The sequence below is a fragment of the Dama dama genome, chromosome 4, assembly GCF_033118175.1.
Source record: "Dama dama isolate Ldn47 chromosome 4, ASM3311817v1, whole genome shotgun sequence".
NCBI lineage: Eukaryota > Metazoa > Chordata > Mammalia > Artiodactyla > Cervidae > Dama > Dama dama.
The window spans coordinates 54,910,177-54,929,099 of NC_083684.1; the positions used below are offsets into that span (position 1 = coordinate 54,910,177).

An 18,923-nucleotide genomic window follows, 5' to 3' on the forward strand; every position below is an offset into this window, starting at 1 on the left:
GCCGAGCTCCTGTTAACTCTCCAGAGACAAGAGAGAGCCCGAAGTTTGCAGGGGTTGCAGAGGCCACGAAGTTTTATCATCTCAGCAGATCCCAAGCCAGCTCCCCACGAGTCCCTGATGGGCTAGAGTTGTCTTGGTGGGTGATGCCATTGAACAGGGAGCACATCCTCCAAGGAAGAGGGATGGTGTCAGATGAAGGAACTTGTGGAGGCTGCACTTAGGGTGGTGGCCCTGCAAGGGCGGCTCTCAGACATTTTATCAGTGAGTGGCATCGCAACTAAGAGATTAAGATTAGCAGGCCAGCAGAAGTGGGCGTCCTGTGCCCACTGGGGACAGGGGTTTGTCTGCACATCTGTGGAGAGTGAGGTGTAGAGGAGGAGGCGGGGTCTGATGGAAGACCTAACTCCGTGTGGTCTGGGCTTAGGGGTTCATTGCTTTGTTCATTCATCCATCAGCAAATATTTTAGATACCTGTCACCTACCACACACTGCCTCAGATGCTGATGGTAGAGTATTAAACAAGACAATAGGTTTTCCCTCAAGGAACAGGCATTGAGATGAAGCAGTTCTCATCTTCTGGAATGATCTCCAGTGACCTGACAATCAATGAGTCATATGTAAGCTGGCAGGGATCACCACTGGACCCAGGGATGTCAGGTTTCTGATGTTTATTTGCCACTCGGGGCATTGGAGGGGGGATGTCAGGGAATCCAAGACCCCTGTATAGAGCCACACAACTCAGGGGCCATGGGCTGAGGTCCTTCGTGGGAGGAGGGAGGCAGGAGAAGCAGGAAGATAAATAAGGAGGACCACTCTGTGTAACCCACAGTCTACAAACATGGATGTACCTCAAAAGCATCACACTACGTGAAAGAGTCCAGACATGAAAGAACACAGATTGCATGATCCGTTTATATGAAATGTGCAGAATAGCAAATCCATGGAGACATCAAGCATTTGGTTTTGCCAGGGGCTGAGCACAAGGGAAAATGGGGAATGTCTAATATGGGTACCAGGTTTTCTTCTGGGTGATGAAAATGTTTGAAACTAAATAGTGCTGGTGATGGCCAGGATTGTGAATGAACTAAATGCCACCTCATTATACACTTGAGACTGGTTAGTTACAAGATATGAACTTCATCTTCACTTTAAAGTCTATCTTGGGGACAGAAAGAAGCTATGTGAAGAGTTTGGGTTCAAGAGCCAGGGACCCAGAGTGCGAATCTTGCTTCTCCACTCACTAGCCAGGTCACCTCAGACCATGCTGGCCATTGCATGGCCTCTGTTTACTCATCTGTACAATGGGCATGATCATTGTACTCACCACGTAGGGCTACTGGAAGGACTCAAGTGAGCTCATGGATGCACAGATCAAGGAGCCCAAGGTGTGGAGAAAGGGAGGCTGTGGTTATTCTCAAGAGGGGACTAGTCACTTGGGTAAGTTCTGGCCTCAAAGGCAGAAATGCTGAGAGATACTGAGGCAAGTTTTCATTCTTTGCTTCATTTATTCAACCAAGTATATACATATACATATGCATGTACATATATATACATATACATATATACACATATTTATGTATATATGTATACATCACTTGTGGAAATCTATTAATAGGTGAAAGGAGACACCTCATTGAGTTTAGAAGAGCTGCAGAAGGATGGAAGGAAGTGAGATGCAGGTGGGACTTTCCCAAGGAGGTGGCATGCATGGAGGGGAGGGATGCTGGCTCACAGCACAGCCTGCTCAGAGGCAGGAAGACACGGAGAGAGTTCGGGGGCCATTCTCTGCGGAGGTGGGGACACACGTGACCCTGGTATCCTTGATCGCCTTCCCTCAGCCTCTTTGGCGGGGCAGGAACTGGATCTGGTAGCTGGGGGGCACTTTGCCCACCCCACTCTCCCGGGGAGTAAGGTCAAGGTCCTCAGGGGCCACAGGGGTGGCCACGGAGAAGTTCTGGAGGATGGTGGTGAAGAAGAGGAATAATTCGGTGCGGGCGATGCCTTCACCAAGACAGATGCGCTTCCCTGTGGGGACAGAAAAAAGGTTCACCATGTGGACACAAGGCACAGAATTTCGGATCACGGTGAGCACTGGGAGCGGATGCACACACTTTGCCTCATCACTACCCAAAGCCAAACTGTGTCTCTTTGTGACTTGTCTGATGCGTTATCTTCAAACTCTGATAAAATGTTTGGCTCATAGTGGTGCTCAACAGATTTAATACCTGTGTGTAGAGAGATATAACTGTCCCCCTTACAGAGTTGTGCCTTTGGGATGTGATCTTGGTTCTCAAGCCCCCTCTAGGGTTGGTGTGAAGATGAGATGAGTTAATACAGGTAAAGCAACTGGCACAGATAAACTGCTCAATGAACAAAGACCTCTCTTTGATTGTCCTCAAGAGGTCATGGCACCTGCACTCTGGAATGCAGGCCCAGCTTACCTATAGAGAAGGGCATAAAAGCGTCATTTTTCTTCACCGCCCCACTGGCATCCAGAAAGTGGTTAGGGTTGAAGTCATCTGGTTTCTCAAAGTAATGCGAGTCATGGAGAGCAGAGCTCAGGATGGGGTAGACTTCTGTGCCCTGAGGGAGGGTCACAAGATTGAAAGATATCTCCATTTCCTCCCCCAAGCCACCCCTACACATCATGACCCAAGGGTGAGTGACAAAGCCAAAAAGAGGTCAAGGTTGGGAGGTGAAAGAGAACCCAGGAGAGCCCCACGAGGGAGATATGGCAGCCCAGTGAGGTGCTGTACCTTGGGGAGGATGTACCCTCGGAAATGAGTGTCTTTAGTGACCATGTGGGGCACGCCAATGGGGATGAGGTCCGAAAATCTCTGAATCTCATGGATGACTGCATCCGTGTATGGCATTTGGGCTCTGTCATCCAGTGCTGGTGGGCGATATGAGCCAATCACCTGGTCAATCTCCTTGTGGATTTTCTCTGCACAGAAGCGTGGGACCAGTGAACCTCATAATAGAGACATTTCACCAGGAACACTGCTTTCTATGTTGGAACACAGTTCAATGTTCTATGAACATTGGTCCATTCATTTCCAGGCCAATAAGCCCAGAAAACTGATAGGAAATGGTTAGATCATTGACACTCCTCTGAGCAACCACCTTGGGGTGGGAGGAGAAATGGGAAAACTACAAGAATTTTCACTCTTTAATATCTAACGAACATTATGGATTCTCTCCCAACATACACAACCAAACACACACACACACATGTGAATCCCAGTTTTGCTCAGAATTTCAGACTAAGAACTCAAGGCTATGAACCTATCAAAGTTCCTCCTCTAAGATGAGTAGAAAATGAACTAATATTTATTGTGTGTATATTATAGATGAGGCATTGTGCTAGGTCCTCAGGAATATAATAGTAAAACACATCAGTGGATTAACCCATGAACAACTGGAGAAATTAATGAGCACATCAATCATTTGATCAATTAGTAGATCATGAGCAGCTGCTGCTGCTGTTGCTGCTAAGTCGCTTCAGTCGTGTCCGACTCTGTGCGACCCCAGAGACGACAGCCCACCAGGCTCCTCTGTCCCTGGGATTCTCCTGGCAAGATAACTGGAGTGGGTTGCCATTTCCTTCTCCAATGTATGCATTTATGCTAAGTCACTTCAGTCGTTTCCGACTTTGTTCGACCCTATGGACAGCAGCCCACCAGGCTCCTCTGTCCGCAGGATTCTCCAGGCAAGAATAGTGCAGTGGGTTGCCATTTCCTTCTCCAATTCATGAGTGGAAAGACTGGTAAATGGAAGAATGCTAATGAATGAATTTATTCTTAACTTATCAAAGAATAATTTATTACTAAATGATCCATAGACAAATAAATAAATGAACTTGATGAACCAATAACTCATGTGAATGGTTGGATGGCTAAATTTATGGAAGAACATGTGAATGAATACATTAAAGGAACAGGTAAACAGAGGAATAAATGGGTGGTTGGATGGATTGAATGATAGATATATAAATCAAGGGTGAATAAATGAGTGTGTTATTAAATAAATAAATGAAAATATAGATGGGTGAAGGATGCAGTGAAAAACAAGCAATGGAAGGATTAAGGTATGTAACCTAGTTTTAGAAAAAAAGATGGATGCATGAATAAATGAAGAAACAGATGAATCAGTGACAAACACTTCATTCAATGAATCACTGTTTCAAAAGATCAATAGATGAATTAGTTTGTCCAAATAAAGCATGGATGTATATATCCTAGATGAATCATAGATGAAAGAATCTAAGTGCACAGGTTGATTGATGAGTTGAAAGGACAGATGGGTAAATGAGTGGGTCGATATTTAAGTGATAGAAGAAACAGTGGGAAAACAGATTGACAGATTCTGTTTTTTTGGCCACTCTGTGCTACTTGCCATATCTTAGTTTCCTGACCAGGGATTGAACCCAGGGCCATGGTATTGAAAGTACTGAGTCCTAAGCACTGGACCTCCAGGGAACTCCCCAGATTGACAAATTCTTCATTCATCCATCCACCAGCAGGGCTGGCTTAGTTGGGTAGATCATTCAAAACCTGCACTGCTCAGGGGACTTCCCTGGTGGTCCAGTGGTTAAGGCTGCTCACTGCCACAGCATGGGGTGCAAATTCCATGCCTGGTCAGGGGCCAAGGGAAACAGAAAGACAAAAACAACCTAAGGCTCCTGGTGTAAGAGGGGAAAGCTGCCTCTCTCCTTCACCAAAGACCTCTAGCCCCATTTCTGGACCTGCAGAGGGGTCAGAAGCCCCTCCCAGTGTCCGTTCCCAGCCTGCCCACCTGCAATGTGCGGGTACTTGAGCATGAGCAGGAACCCGTAACGGAGCGTGGTGCTGGTTGTCTCCGTGCCAGCAAAGAAGAGCGACAGAACAGACATGATGAGGTTCTGATGATCAAACTGGCTTTGCGGGTTGGATTTATCCTGAATCAAGACGGGTGGGGTTCACATCAGGGGAGGCCGGGGGCCCTGCTGCCCACACCTCTTCTCTCAGGGTCCCTCCATCTGTTTCTGGGTCTTACACCGTCTGGCCCTTTCCCCCTTCCTCTTTTCTCTGTGTGTCCCACCATTTCTCTATCTTGGTCTCAATCTCCCTTCGCTCTGTCTTGCTCTGTTTCAATCATATTCCATCTCTTTGGTGTGTTTGTCTCCCTTCCTCTCCCAGTCTCACTGCCTCTGTGACTCTTTTCACCAGCTGCTGCATTTTCCCCCTTGTCCTGTGTTTCCCGAACCTCTGTCTCCTCCCCAGCAACTCCCCCCTCTTTCCTCTCTCCCTCTGCTTCCTTCCAAATCTCCCCTCCCCTCTCCCTTCCCCCCACTGCTCTACTCCTTTCCCCTCCCTTTTCACACTATATCTTTTGGTCTCCTCCCTTCCACCCCATTGCCTCTTCCAAATCCTACTTTTTCCATGCGGAGCAGGTAGCAGTCAATGAAATCCCGGGGGGCATTGGGGTCGAGGGTCTCACGGTGCTTCTCCACACTGCGGCCAATGAAGACGTTGATTTCCTGCAGGTTTTTGTAGATTTGCCTGTGTGAGCCAGGAAAGTACTTCAGGAAGCTGTGGTAGAGCTCGAACAGCTGCGGGAGAGAAGGGACTGTGAGGCCCTTGCAGGGTTCAGCTAGCGGGTCACAGGGAGGGACAGCCCTTCTGCCCAGTACCCTCACAAGGGATCTCTGTTTTCCTGTCTCTCTCTCCATCTCTCTCTGCCTCTCTGGGGTGTCTTGGTCTCCCTGTCTCTGTCTCTCTCTCCACCTCTCAGTCTCTGTCTCCCTCCAGCTCTCACTCTGTATCTGAGCCCCTCACTCACTGCTTCTGTGTCTCCTTTGTGTAAGAGATCACGTTTTTCTCTTTCTGCATCTTTCCCCCTCTCTTTGTGTCTTCTTGTTAGTCTCTGGCCCACCTGTCTCTCTCTCCTTTCCACCTCTCCTCATCTCCATGGGTCTCCTGCTCATCTACCCTCTGCCCTGTCCCTGCCTACCCCAGCCAGTTTATCTCTTCTACTCAAACCTCTCTCTGCCTCTTTCCTCCTCTTGCATCATCTTGCTGTGTCAGGCGTTGATAACACGATGCCTACACAAAATGAAGCTACTGACTGTCTGGGAGCTTATGTCTATTGCTTTGCCTAATGAGAAATCTAACATCTGACTTGTTGCCAACAATTGCAAAAAATGCAGGATAGTATAAACTATGATGTGGAATTCCTCCTTCACCTGTCCTTCGAGAGATAACATGGTTAACTGTTTGGCAGAACTCCTTCCAGACTTTCCCCCTCTCTGTGGTTCTCTGTGAGAGAAGAAAATTGAAACCCTGTGTTGGACTTGTGCAAGTACTCATCTGAACCTCCTTGCAGATTTTCCAGGCCTGACTCTCCACTAGGAGGTCATGGGAATTTGGATTTCCCATATTCATTCCTGTGACTCTGACCTGCACTCTCGGTTGAGAGGAACAGCCAGGCAGACTTTTCTGAAGTTTAACTCTTTAACTGAACATACAATATGGGTGGGGCTTCCCTGGTGGCTCAGAAGGTAAAGAATCTGTCTGCAATGCCTGGGGTCCGGAAGATCCCCTCCAGGAGGAAATGGCAACCCCTTCCAGCATTCCTGCCTGGAGAACTGCATGGACAGAGGAGGAGCCTGGCAGGCTACAATCCCTGGGATCCCAAAGAGTCAGACACAACTGAGGGACCAACACTTTCACATTTTGCAATAGGGGTATTTCTAGGTTCATTGAGAAAGACACACTTTACCTTTTTATTTGAAGAGAGGAGCAGGTTCATGTGTGTGTCTTTGATTCCTCTTCCTGTTTCTCCCTCCTGCATCACTCCCCTTTCTTCCTCTTACTCTCTCAGTCCTTGTCTCACCATCTCTCCCTTCCCCCAGGCCTCTGTGTCCCTGTCTCTCTGTTGTCTTTGTCCCTTTTCTGGCTGGAAGCTGCATTTCCAGTTCCCAAAAGCAAATCACCCCTCTCCCCTGTCTGGGTGTCCACCGGAGCTCTGTCCTCCCGGACCTGGCTGGACAGGGAGCTGATGAGCACGAACGATTGGAAGAACAAGTCCAGCAGCCTCAGGAACTCAGGATCTCTGTAGTCAAAGCGTTTTCCGAAGACAATGGAGCAGATGATGTTGGCGGTGATGGAGTGGAAGTAGAAGACGGGATCCTGGAGGGCTCCTAGACGGAAAGGGGTGGGTCACAGGACACAGACTCTAGTGCCAGGGGAGCTGTCTCTGTGTGACTCTCCTCTATCAGTAACTCACAATTAAAAAAAAAAGCAGCCTCATCACAGCCAACACTCACTAGCCTAGTTGTGCCAGGCCCTATTCTAAGCACTTCACATATTATTTTATTAAATTCTCATGTCAGTCCTGTGAAGAAGGTGCAGTGGACTTGTTCAATCAATTGCAGGTGCCATTGACAAAGCTCTGTTCTCCTGGTCCCTTAACTGTCCGCCCTTCCCCCCCACCCCCATCTTTTCCATCCACCCCTAGAGCTCTCCGGTCCTTGGGAACTGCTCTGCACGTGATTGTTGGTGTCTGGATGCGCCAAGCTCACCCCAGGCGGAGGGAGGGCGGGCTGTGCACCCAGGCCTGTAGGTCAGTGCGGCCTCTCCCTGGGTCTCTCCTGTCCACTGTCTCTTTTTCCCTTGCACACCCTTTCCTGAGCCTCTCTGTCTCTCTCCAATCTTCGTGCCTCAGTTTCTCCCTGCCATTGTTCCTTCCTGCCTCTCTGAGTCTCCTCTTTTTGCTTCGATCCCTCCATCTCTGTCTCTTTCTTCCTCTCTGTGTCTCCATTTGAATCATTCTGTCTCCTCTTGTCTTATTCTGAGTCCTTCCATCCTTATACCTCAACAGCTGTCAATGGCTCTGCCTCTTCCTCCCAGACTCTCCGTTTAAGTCTCAAAATCTCTTAAGAAAGCATCTTGTCACCCCTATGTCTCAGGACGTTTCTGAGGAATCCTAAAGCCCCCAGAAGTGCCCACCTGACTTTCTAAGAGCAGAAAATCCCGACTGCCCCCCTCGCTCACTGCCAGTTGTTCAGCCAAAGAAAGGAAAACACAGTATGTTCGTTTTTTTGAAATGTCTGTTTTCTCTTTTTTTCTCTTTACTTTGTTTTAATTGAAGTCACATTTTGGCCCTTGACAGATACAATCAAACCACGAACCGGTTCCCCTGAACACAGGCAACTAACATGCTATTTACTGCCTGAGTCGTCTTTGCCCTCCTCTTGACACTGTACGCCTGTACCTCTCCTGCCCCCCGCATTTCTCACCTACCCACCTCTGCCCCGTCTCTTTGCCCCTCTCCCGGTCCCTGTTCCTCTGCTGGCCTCCCAAGCTCTGTCTCCACTCTGTCTCTACATCTCTCTTTCTGCCCACCTACACCCTCTCTCTTTGTGCTACTGTGCTCACACGGCTTCCCCGTGTTCCTCTCCTGCCCACACCCGCCCCAGGGCTCACCCTGGGATTTCCGCAGCTCCTCCACCAGACATTGAGCCTCCTCCTGAATCCGCTCCTCCACGCTCCGCTTTCCCATCCCGAAGTCCCTCATGGTGGCCAGAGAGAATCGCCGAAGGGCCTTCCAACGTCCCCCGTTGGCAAAGATAACACCTAGGGTTTAGGACAGGCTTGGGTGGCAGAGGAATTTTCAAGGAGACTCCGGGTCCCACTCCACCCCTTATCTTCCCTTCCCAGGCTCACCCTCCCCAATCCCCATCCTCATCCCCTGTCCCCTCCCGGTCGCCCTGAGGCCCTTACCGTATCCCTGGAAAACTGGGTCAACAACGGCGATCTTCGCTCGGCCAGAGAAGGCCTCGGCCTGGTCCACCAGGGCCTCCCGAATGGCCTCTGTCCCACATATGATGACCACTGGCCTTGGCCCCAGGTACACCGTGAAGACATCCCCATATTTCTGTTGGAACTGCCAAGCAAACCCACAGCCAGGGCTGCTATTACTCAGCATGCACCTCTGTCCCCATCTCCATTTATAAACCAGGAAAACACTTGTGTGTGTGTGTTAGTCACTCAGTTGTGTCTGACTCTTTGCGACCCCATAGACTGTAGCCCGCCAGACTTCTCTTTCCAAGGAAGTCTCCAGGCAAGAATACTGGAGTGGGTGGCCACGCCCTTCTCCAGGGGATCTTCCCAAACCAGGGATCGAACCTGGGTCTCCTGGATTGCAAGCAAACTCTTTACCATCTAAGCCACCAGGGAAGCCCTAAAACACTTACATATAGATTGGTAATTAAACACTTACATATAGAGTGATAACTACCCACTGACCCAAGACCTTACACCCCAGTCTGTGTTTTTGCTTCCCAGAACCCAGCAACTAAAAGATTAACCCATGACCCAGCCCAGTCCACACTGCTTGGCTTGGTTTGTGTCTTAACCAGCATGTGTGTGTGCTAAGTCACTTCAGTCGTGTCCAACTCTTTATGATCCTATGGACCATAGTCCCCCGGGCTCCTCTATCAATAGGATTCTCCAGGCAAGAACACTGGAGTGGGTTGCCATGCTCTCCTACAGGGGATCTTTCTGACCCAGGGATCGAACCAAGAACTCTGACATCTTCTGCATTGGCAGGTGGGTTCTTTACCACTATCACCACCTGGAAAGCACCCTAAGAAGCACAGATGGTTAAATATTCTTATTAAGAATTTGGCCCCAGCCCAGGTGATATTAGTTGAGTCTGGTGAGATCTCACTGGCATCTCAACTGAAAAATCATCCTTCTTGGAACTTCCGTGGTGGTCCACTGGCTAAGACTCTGAGCTCGCAATGCAGGGGACCATGTTCAATCCCTGCTCAGGGAACTGGATCCCACATGCCGCAACTAAGCATTTGCATTGCACAGTGAAGAGAGCTAAGACCTAGCACAGGAAAAATAAATAAATAAAATATTTTTTAAAAAAAATCATCCTCCTTGTGACCCACCTTCAACCCCCATCTGCCTCCTAGCAATTTCCCCAGAGATCCAACCACCCACTTGGGAGGCATGAAGCTAAAGTGATAGCCTTCTGGGGCTTATGATGAAATTTGAAAAATCATAACATCAAATCTTGCCACTTGGGCAACAGTCAACAGTATTTATTGAAGCTGGAGGCATGTATACTAAGTAACTCAGCCGCTTCATTCCCAGAAATACACTCAACTAAAATGCGTACAGGTGCTCAGCAAAATAAAAAACGAGGAGATTCATAGTTGCCTTATAATAAAATGCTCTGCAATATAGGGAATAAACAACTAGTGATGAATTAATAATGTGGACTACTATGCAGCCATGAAAAAACAAACCATTGCTACAACCAACAACAAGAATGAAACTCACAGATGTAATATTGAGTGAAAGCAAATAGACCCAGAAGAGTTCATATGTCATAATTCTATTTATATGAAATCCAGAAATAGATAACAGGAACTTATGGTGTCAGAATAATAGGAGGGTGGTGACTGGAAGGGGGACTTAAGGAGGTTTCTGGGCATGAGCCAAGTTGTTACCTATCTGTATGTCAACTCCATTAGTATGTTCCTTTGAAAAAATTCACTGAGCTGAGCATGTAGGATTTGTGTACTTTACCCTAAAGGTTAAACTTCACTTACAAGTTGACTTACAGAAGAGGAAAGACAAACACCATATGATATCACTTGTATGTGGAATCTAAAGTATGACACAGTCAAAAGATTCTGCATGCTGCACAATCTGGCCAAAGAAATAATAATTAAAGTAAGGTAACACAGTGTAAAAAAAATTAATTTAAAAAGTGACACAAATGAAACAAATATGATACAAATTAACATACCTAAGAAACAGAAACAGAATCCCAGACATAGAGAACAGACAGGTTGTTGTCAAGGGGAAGACCTGGGGATGGAGTGGGAGGCTGGGCACAGCAGATGTAAACTTTTATCATGGAAAGGATAGAAAATGAAGTCCTATTGTATAGGACAGGGAACTACATTCAATATCCTGAGATAAACCATAATGGAAAAGAAGACTTTTAGAAGGAATGCGTATATATGTACAACGGAATCACTTTTCTGTACAGCAGAAATCAGCAAAACTTGGGAAATCAGCAATACTACAATTTCAAAAATTGATTAAAAAGTTGACTTAAAATTATAAAAAGGTTAAGTTCACTGAAAACTCTCTCACCTTGATCTCTACAAACCCTCTTTCCTTACTTCCTTTCCTGTGCTACACACAATCCTTTCACTGCATACCCCACCCTATCTTGAAACCAGAGCTACCTCATTAAAATGTAAATTAATTAATATCCTAACCTGTTTCAAACCATCCCGCACTCCTCCTACCCTGAGACTGAGACCTGAAGTTTCCCCATGGTGGACAGAGCCCTACACGATGTTGCCCCATAACCCCTCTGACATCTCCACCCACTCACACAGACCCTTCGATCCCACAGCTCCAGGCTCCCTGTGGTTCCCCAAACATGCTGAGCTTGCTCCTGCTTCTGAGTTCTGGCTCTGACACCTGTCTCTCATTGATATCTTCCACAGGCATCTTTCAGGGTGTCTGATCAGCAACAAGGCAAGATGGAGCCTTTCCTTCACCACTCATTCTAAAGTAGCTTCAAGTAGCTCCTGTCACTTTTGTAAAAAATTATTTAATTAGAGGATAATGACTTTACAACATTAGGTTGGTTTCTGCATATGTGAACATAAATCAGTCGTAGGTATACCTATGTCCCCTCCCTCTTGAACCTCCCTCCCACCTCACACCCCATCCCACTGCTCTAGGTTGTCACAGACCACTGGTTTCTGGCTCTCCCAACTCTTGAAAATATCACCTTGCTTTACTTTAATCATAGTTCTTACCAACCTAATGTTTCCTTCTCTGTTTGTGTGCCCTGTCTAATGCCACATCATCAATGCCTAGAATGTTTCCTGGCACACAGAAGGTGCCCAGTAAGTTACCACTGAATGAATGAATAAATGAATGAATAGACCAAGTTACCTCCATTTAATGAGCACTTACTGTATACCAAGCTCTAATCACTATCTAGTCCTCACAAGTCTCTTATGAGGCAGGCATTCTTATCATCACAACCTCATCTTGCTGAAGAGAAGCTAAGATTCCATGAGTAAGAGTTGAATCTGGAACACAAACCCTCATCCATCTGACTCCAGAAGGATTTGGAAGTAAATTATGACACCTACTAACCTATGACCTCTCTTTCCCTCCCTCCCTCTATCTCCCTCAACCTCTCTCTCTCTCTCCAAAGACACAATTAGAATGGAAGATCATGGGGAATTCCCTGGTGGTCCAGTGGTTGGAATTCCAAGCTCCCATGGTAGGGGGCATGAGTTCAATCCCGGGTTGGGGAATTAAGATCCCACATGCCCCATGACACGACAGGAAAAAAAGAAGATCACAGACACACAAAGGATCCTTGCAAGAGCTATAGAAGAGATTTAGGGGGTCTGGAACTAGCAAAAACTTATGCAAAATGTATGTGAATATTTACGGAGGAAGGGATCCACCATGACTTAAACTCCCAAAGGATTTAGTGATCCCCAAGTTGTCAGGAGACCCAGGAAAAGGGGTTTTGATCCCTGGATTGGGAAGATCCCCTGGAGTAGAACATGGCAACCCGCACCAGTATTCTTGCCTGAAGAATCCCATGCACAGAGCAGTGTGCAAGGCTACAGTCCATGGGGTCACGAAGAGTCGGACACAACTGAGTGTGCATGTGATAACAATAAATAAAATAACAAATTATTAGGCAGCTTCCATCTATGAAGGAGAGGAAAAGGCCTCCATGCTGGACTCGCACATCCCCTCTCTGAAGTCCCAGGGTGTAACTACGGCCCAGTGCCTTCCCCGGGCTGTCGTCACTCTCTATTTCTCTAAGGTGAGGGCGACTCCTCTTCTAGGCCACGAGCTGTTGTAACCAAGACCTAATGATTTCGCTCCACAATACAGGTAAATCCTAGCCACTTAATTCTGAGTGAAGAAACTAAGTCCAGTTATTTCCGCCAAAGTCCGTAGTGTTCACCCTTGTGATGGAAATGAAATAATACACACTTGGGGCCCCCACATCTGTGATAAAACACTCTCCCTTAAAATCAAGGGTGGTCCAGTGGTAAAAAAAACCCACTTTCCTATGCAGGGGACACATGTTCGATCCCTGGTGGGGGAACTAAGATCCCACATGCCACAGAGGAACTAAACCAGACTGCCCCAACTAGAGAGCTCTTGAGTCACAACTACTGAGTCTGCGCGCTCTAGAGCCCATGCGCTACAAGTGAAGCTGGCAGACCACAACTAGAGGAAGTTCACACACCACAGCAAAGGACCAGCAGAGCACAAAAAATCAAAAACACACAAAACAGATGGCAAGCCCGAGATTCAGGAGTGTGGTCACTGCAGGGGCTGGGGGGAGGGGACAGAGCACTGGGGCTGCTGGGGGTTACTGTCGAGTGTTCCCTAAGCCTGACCTGCTGGGCAGTGGGCTCGAGGGTGCAGATTACATGGTGCATGTGTTCGGCTGCTCAGTCGTGTCTGACTCCTTGCCGCCCCATGGACTGTAGCCCCCCAGGCTTCTCTGTCCATGGAATTTTCCAGGCAAGACTACTGGAGTGGGTTGCCATTTCCTACTCCAAGGGATTTTCCCAACCAAGAATTCGAACCCACTGACAGGCAGATTCTTTACCGCTGCACCACCTGGGTAGCCCATGGATTTCATTATTGATACATAAATAGATCATCCATCATGAAATCATGCCTAGAGAGCCATGATACAGGGCCTGGTAAACACTCCAGGGTCAGCTACTCATTGCACATCAATGTTAACGATTGGTAAGAACTTGGGATCTGCCTCCTCTGTTCCCCCACCCTCCTCCCCTTTATCTGGCTCTGGCTGGGGCCAATCTTTGACAGCTTTCGTTGGCAGAGGAGAAACCTATTGACTGGTACCAGCACCCTTTCTCTCTCTCTCCCTGTGGCAGGCAGGGACTCGGGAGAGGGGGACAGAGGAGCAGGGATTTCTATACCCCCGGCTCACACCCAAACACCACTTCACACCCGCCCACCCTCTCCAGGGACAGTGCCCACACACTTGCAACTGAGCAAGGGACGCCCCTGACTGCCTGATTGCCATCCACCACACTTCAGCTCCACATCCCTTCCTCGCAGAACTTCCCACAGCCCACCCTTGAGCCTGGAAGGATGCCTCACATTTCCTGATGAATCATCCCCGAGGATAGAGGCAAGGAGCCACCCTCAGACCCCGCCCACCCGAGTCTCACCCTCAGGAAGGATTTGAGCAGGCCTTTTCTGTCCATCTGCAGAAGGTTCCCCAGGAAGGGCAGCGGACGGGGGCCAGGTGGGAGGCGGCCATGGGCCTTTGGGTGGCCTCTGGCCAGCAGGACCCAGAGTCCGGCGAGCAGAGCAAGAAGAAGGAGCACGCTGAGCTCCATGGTCGCCGTCCAACGGTGTCCCAACCGCTGGGCTTCTGGCTGAGCCTTTTATGCTAAGCCTGCCTCCACACCCAGTTATGTAACATCATCCATTCCCTGGAATCCTCAGCGAGTGTGAACTCAAAAGAAAAGGAGCACATACTTCCTGCTCCCGCAGTCAGGTGACCTGCTCCCCTGACACCTCTACAGCCCCTCCCTAGAGGCTGGCAGAGACACCACGGTAGCCATAACAAGGTCACCATGAGTCTGTTGACTTTTGTGGGTATGGGGAGCATGCGTTGTCTCCTGGCTTTAGCTCTGTTCCTGGGTTTGTGTTTAATACTTTGGTGTATACCTGCTTCCATGTGTGTGCTTGCATGATTCCTACACATGAAAGAGGCCTTGTATTTATGTGAACATGCCCATGTGTGTTTCTGCACATGAGTATGAGTGTGCTTACACATATGTCTCTGCACGTATGTGGATCTATGTATTTATGTGGTGCCTCACACATGAAGGTGTGTTGCGTTTTCGTGGTGGTGGTGGTGGTGGGATGGGTCTGTGTGTGTGAGTCTGTGTGTGTCTGTGTGTGTGTGTGTGTGTGTGTGTGTGCGCGCGCATCAGACAGTCCCTGCCACTACAGAGCTTGCAGACACTCAGCCTTTATCTCGGCAGCCCCCCTCCTTCGCCCTCCCTTCTGTGAGAGCCACAGATGGGAGAGACAGGAAAAACAAAACAATCGGGGTGAGAGACACAGCTCTGGGGTCTTCAGATCTCTGATGCCCTGAGTTTTCTCCCTGCCTCCTGCTCCATCTTCACAGCGGCAGGACTTTCCTCCATCCCCCGATGACAGTCCATATCTGTGTGTGTGTCTCTCCTGCTGTCTCTCTCTGTCTCTGTGTCTGTTTCACTCCTTAAACTCTGACCTCCAAGAGCAGAGACTGTGTGCAGTTTGATCAATGTCCACTCAGCTGGCCTGTCTCCTGCCTCCCCTGAGCCGTTGGCAGCCCCATTTGTATTTACCAAATACGCTAATGATTCTGTCTGTGTCCATGTGTCGTGGCCTGGGTCTGGCTTTCCACCTCCCTCTGTCTCTCCTCTTTAGAAGGAGGGTGGCAGTCTCTTTCTTGCAATGTTAGACAAACCTCTTGAGGACCCAAAACTCTGATCCCAGCAGTTGAGTCAGACTCCTCCAACCCAGTGTCCCTTGATCTCTTGAAGAGGTGGGACCTGTACTTTCCTGACCTTGGAGAGAGGCCACCATGAACTTTCCTTAACCCAGGTCCTGGGTTCCCCTGTGCTGTGTGAACTGGCACTGAACTTGGGTCTTATTCCAGGCCCAGGAATCACCGATGGGGAGACATGAAGTGCTTTACCCAGAAGAAATCACCTAATCCTCATTCAGTTAATGGAGTGAACGACAGAGAGATTAAGATCTTGCCCAAGGTCACACAGCCATCCAGAGGTAGCATCAGGAGTCAAGCCCAGACAGTCTAGCTCCAGAGTCTGTTCTTCCCACCTCTTGACTGGGCTGCCTTTCTGAGACACATGCAGAGAGAGATAACAGACAAAGAGAAGCAGAAAGACAACGAAATGGAAAGGGTGAGAGGCAGAGAGGACAGTTAGTTCGAAGGGAAAGAGTTCTCTGGGTCAGTAAGCAAGGGAGAAGCTTGGTGAAACAAACTGCTTTCTTTCCTACAGGACTTCTCCGAGTCCTTAGATTGCTAACATGAGCTGTCAATCACTCATCAAGAGGGGAGGGGACTTGACAGGAGCTCCCAGTCTATTTGGAGGACACTCACAATCTCCTGGGCAAGTGTCTGCTGCTCTTTGACCTTCCAGTTTGCTCATCAGGAAAATGTGGGTACCTACGCTATAGGATATTTATGAGAATGAAAATGAGACCCAGTGTGAAGGGGGCCTGTGCCGTGAGCCAGCACAGGAGACCCCACCCGTGACAAGGTCATGAGGAGAAGACCTGACAAGCAAGGCAGATCAAGACATCAGGGATTTCAAAAAGCTGCCCCAGCGCTCACCTTAAAGATGATCTCTGTCTTTCTGATGCTTGCTATATTAGACTACTCCCTAATTTCTGTGACATAGGTAGATGGCCTTCCCCGATCTCTCTCCAAACAGAATCAACTAAGAACTTTAATTAATATGTCCCCCAGACAGTGTTATCCTGTAAGATTATCCAGGATGAAAGGAGTGTTTCAGTTTAGACCCCTTTGCTGGCATTCTAGCCTGCTTGGCAAATGCGTACTAATGCATATGACTGCTCACAACACCTTAATCATAAACAGCATAAAGAACCTGATCACACAAAAGGCCCTAATAGGCACAGAGCCCTTTGGAGGTGAGGAAGCCCTATTAGAGAACACAAAATATTATTCTAAAAGTGGTTATAGTTAAAGATTTAGGAAAATAAGAGTTTAGAATTGTTAATTTTAACCAGGAATGCTAAACGGGGGCTGCCTCACCAGGGCTGCAGAGTCTTTGTGTGGTAAACCTTTTAGATAAATTTAACTGATAACTTCTGCAAAAGGACTGACCTTTGTGTTCAGTAAAGAATAGATTACAGAAAACAGCTTTGCATTCACCTAGGTCATAAAATGTCAATAGGCCCCGAGGCCAGAAGATAATGTACAAGACTCTCATAAACAAAGAAGGATGCAGAAAACACCCTGGTTTCGTGAAGGACAAGCTGATGTAAAGTTACACTATCTTCCCCTTAGAAATGTACTAACTTAGGGTATAAAAGCTACTTTAAAAAATAGAGCATTGCCAGACCCTGCTGCATACCCGTAGTCTGGTCTCCCTCTCTTTCTCTCTCTCTCTCCGACGCCATTCAACCTGAGGGTACCCCGGGATCCTGCTGAGGCTGGACGCTGGCAGGCCTGGCCAAAGTAAGTGTTCTATGAATGCACTGTGGCCACAGAGAGGGACACAGAGACTCAGAGATCAAGACTGAGGAAGGCAGAGAGACAGACAGGCCCAGAAAGAGAGACTTGAGACATGACTGAGAGAGACACCCAAGACAAGGCTATGGCGAGACCTCAAAGGACACAGCAGACATTTACTCATTCATTCAATAAGCCATTATTGGGTGCCGAGTGTGTGCCAGGCCCTGTTTTAGGCACTGGGGACGCAGCAGTGAACAAAACGTGAATATCTTCGCTCTCACAGAGCTAACATTCTAGCGGGAGGGTCAGATAACAATAAACGGTGATACATTCAGTAAATTCCCACAGTGACAGGTAACATACAGGCATCAAGCCCTGGGTTGTCCTTCCTGATTGTCTATCACCTGTGCACATTTCGTTTGATCAGCATCCACCTGTGCTGGGTCCATGGCGGTTTGCTAATCACCCTGGGAGTGGGACACGTTTTATTGTCAGGGAAGGAGGCACAAAGGTGGAAATGGTGATACCTGAGATCTGAGAGGACAGGTATGGCATAGAGGCAGGCAGAGAGATGCTGAGACACGAAGAGGGAAACCCAGGAGCCCCGAGACAGACGGACAGAGGACAGACATGAACATGGGAGAAGTGCAGGCACTTGTGTAGGGCCTTCCCCGGTGCCGTCCCTGTGGGGGCTTCCCTGGTAGCTCAGACGGTAAAGCGTCTGCCTGCAGTGCGAGAGACCTGGGTTTGATCCCCGGGTAAGGAAGATCCCCTGGAGAAGGAAATGGCAACCCACTCCAGTACTCTTGCCTGGAAAAGTCCATGGATGGAGGAGCCTGGCGGGCCACAGTCCAGGGGGTCGCAACGAGTCGGACACGACGGGGCGACTTCCCTCGCCCTGGTGGTTGTAGATGTCTAGTTGCTAAGTCGTGTCCGACTGCCACCAGCACTGTCTGTGTGATTCTCAGACCTGGCTGTGCCTCTCTCCCCTCACTGTCAAATGGGGATAACGGCCAACGCCTTCCCCAGGGATGCTGCGAGAGTTCAGTCAGGTGTCACACCTACGCTTGTCACACCCTGATGGTCCAGTGGCTAAGACTCTGTGCTGCCAAACCAGGGGGCCCAGGTTCCATCCCTGATAAGGGAATGAGATCCCACATATCACAACTAATGATCCCCCACGCTGCAAGCTAAAGACTCTGCATGCCACCACTAACACCCAGCACAGCCAAATAAATAAAAATTAGAAGTATTTAAACAAAAGAAAAAGCAACGTGGGTAGATTCTAGCATGTATTACCCATTACACACTTGTTTTCCTGCTAAAGTCAATTGAAACATCAGGAGGTTTGCTCCAAATCCTCTTTTGCCCATTCACACATGAAGGTGCACAATGGTTTCAGAATAATGCTTTTAACTGCATCCGGTTAAATTCCTTAAAGAAGCCAAGCACACGCGATGGCTGAGTCCTTTTGCTGTTCACCTGAAGTTATCACAACATCGTTGTTAATCGGCTGTGTGTGACGCTTAGTCGTTCACTCATGTCTGACTCTTTGCGACCCCGGGGACAGTAGCCCGCCAGGCTCCTCTGTTCATGGG

At 48.4% G+C, this 18,923-nt stretch overlaps 1 protein-coding gene across 1 annotated transcript; it reads right to left on the minus strand.

The window, feature by feature from the left end:
* Positions 1-1,542: 1,542 nt before the first annotated feature.
* On the minus strand, positions 1,543-14,443 carry LOC133051151 (cytochrome P450 2B4-like). The gene is made up of 9 exons (XM_061135605.1): positions 14,273-14,443; positions 8,763-8,925; positions 8,466-8,615; positions 7,020-7,180; positions 5,414-5,590; positions 4,795-4,936; positions 2,757-2,944; positions 2,442-2,583; positions 1,543-2,025 (listed from the first exon to the last, which is right to left on the minus strand). Exons 1-9 carry the CDS (start codon positions 14,441-14,443, stop codon positions 1,835-1,837), a joined length of 1,485 nt encoding a protein of 494 aa, XP_060991588.1. The 3' UTR covers positions 1,543-1,834.
* Between the last annotated feature and the right edge of the window lie 4,480 nt (positions 14,444-18,923).

Bases quoted from the DNA above. Each gene is read 5' to 3' on its own strand.
- LOC133051151 (XM_061135605.1), bottom strand. From the start codon at position 14,443: ATGGAGCTCAGCGTGCTCCTTCTTCTTGCTCTGCTCGCCGGACTCTGG. The intron at 8,926-14,272 runs GTGAGACTCGGG...TTTGCTTGGCAG, and splicing joins TGCTCAAATCCTTCCTGAGG to TTCCAACAGAAATATGGGGA. The intron at 7,181-8,465 runs GTGAGCCCTGGG...CTTTCCGTCTAG, and splicing joins GGAGCTGCGGAAATCCCAGG to GAGCCCTCCAGGATCCCGTC.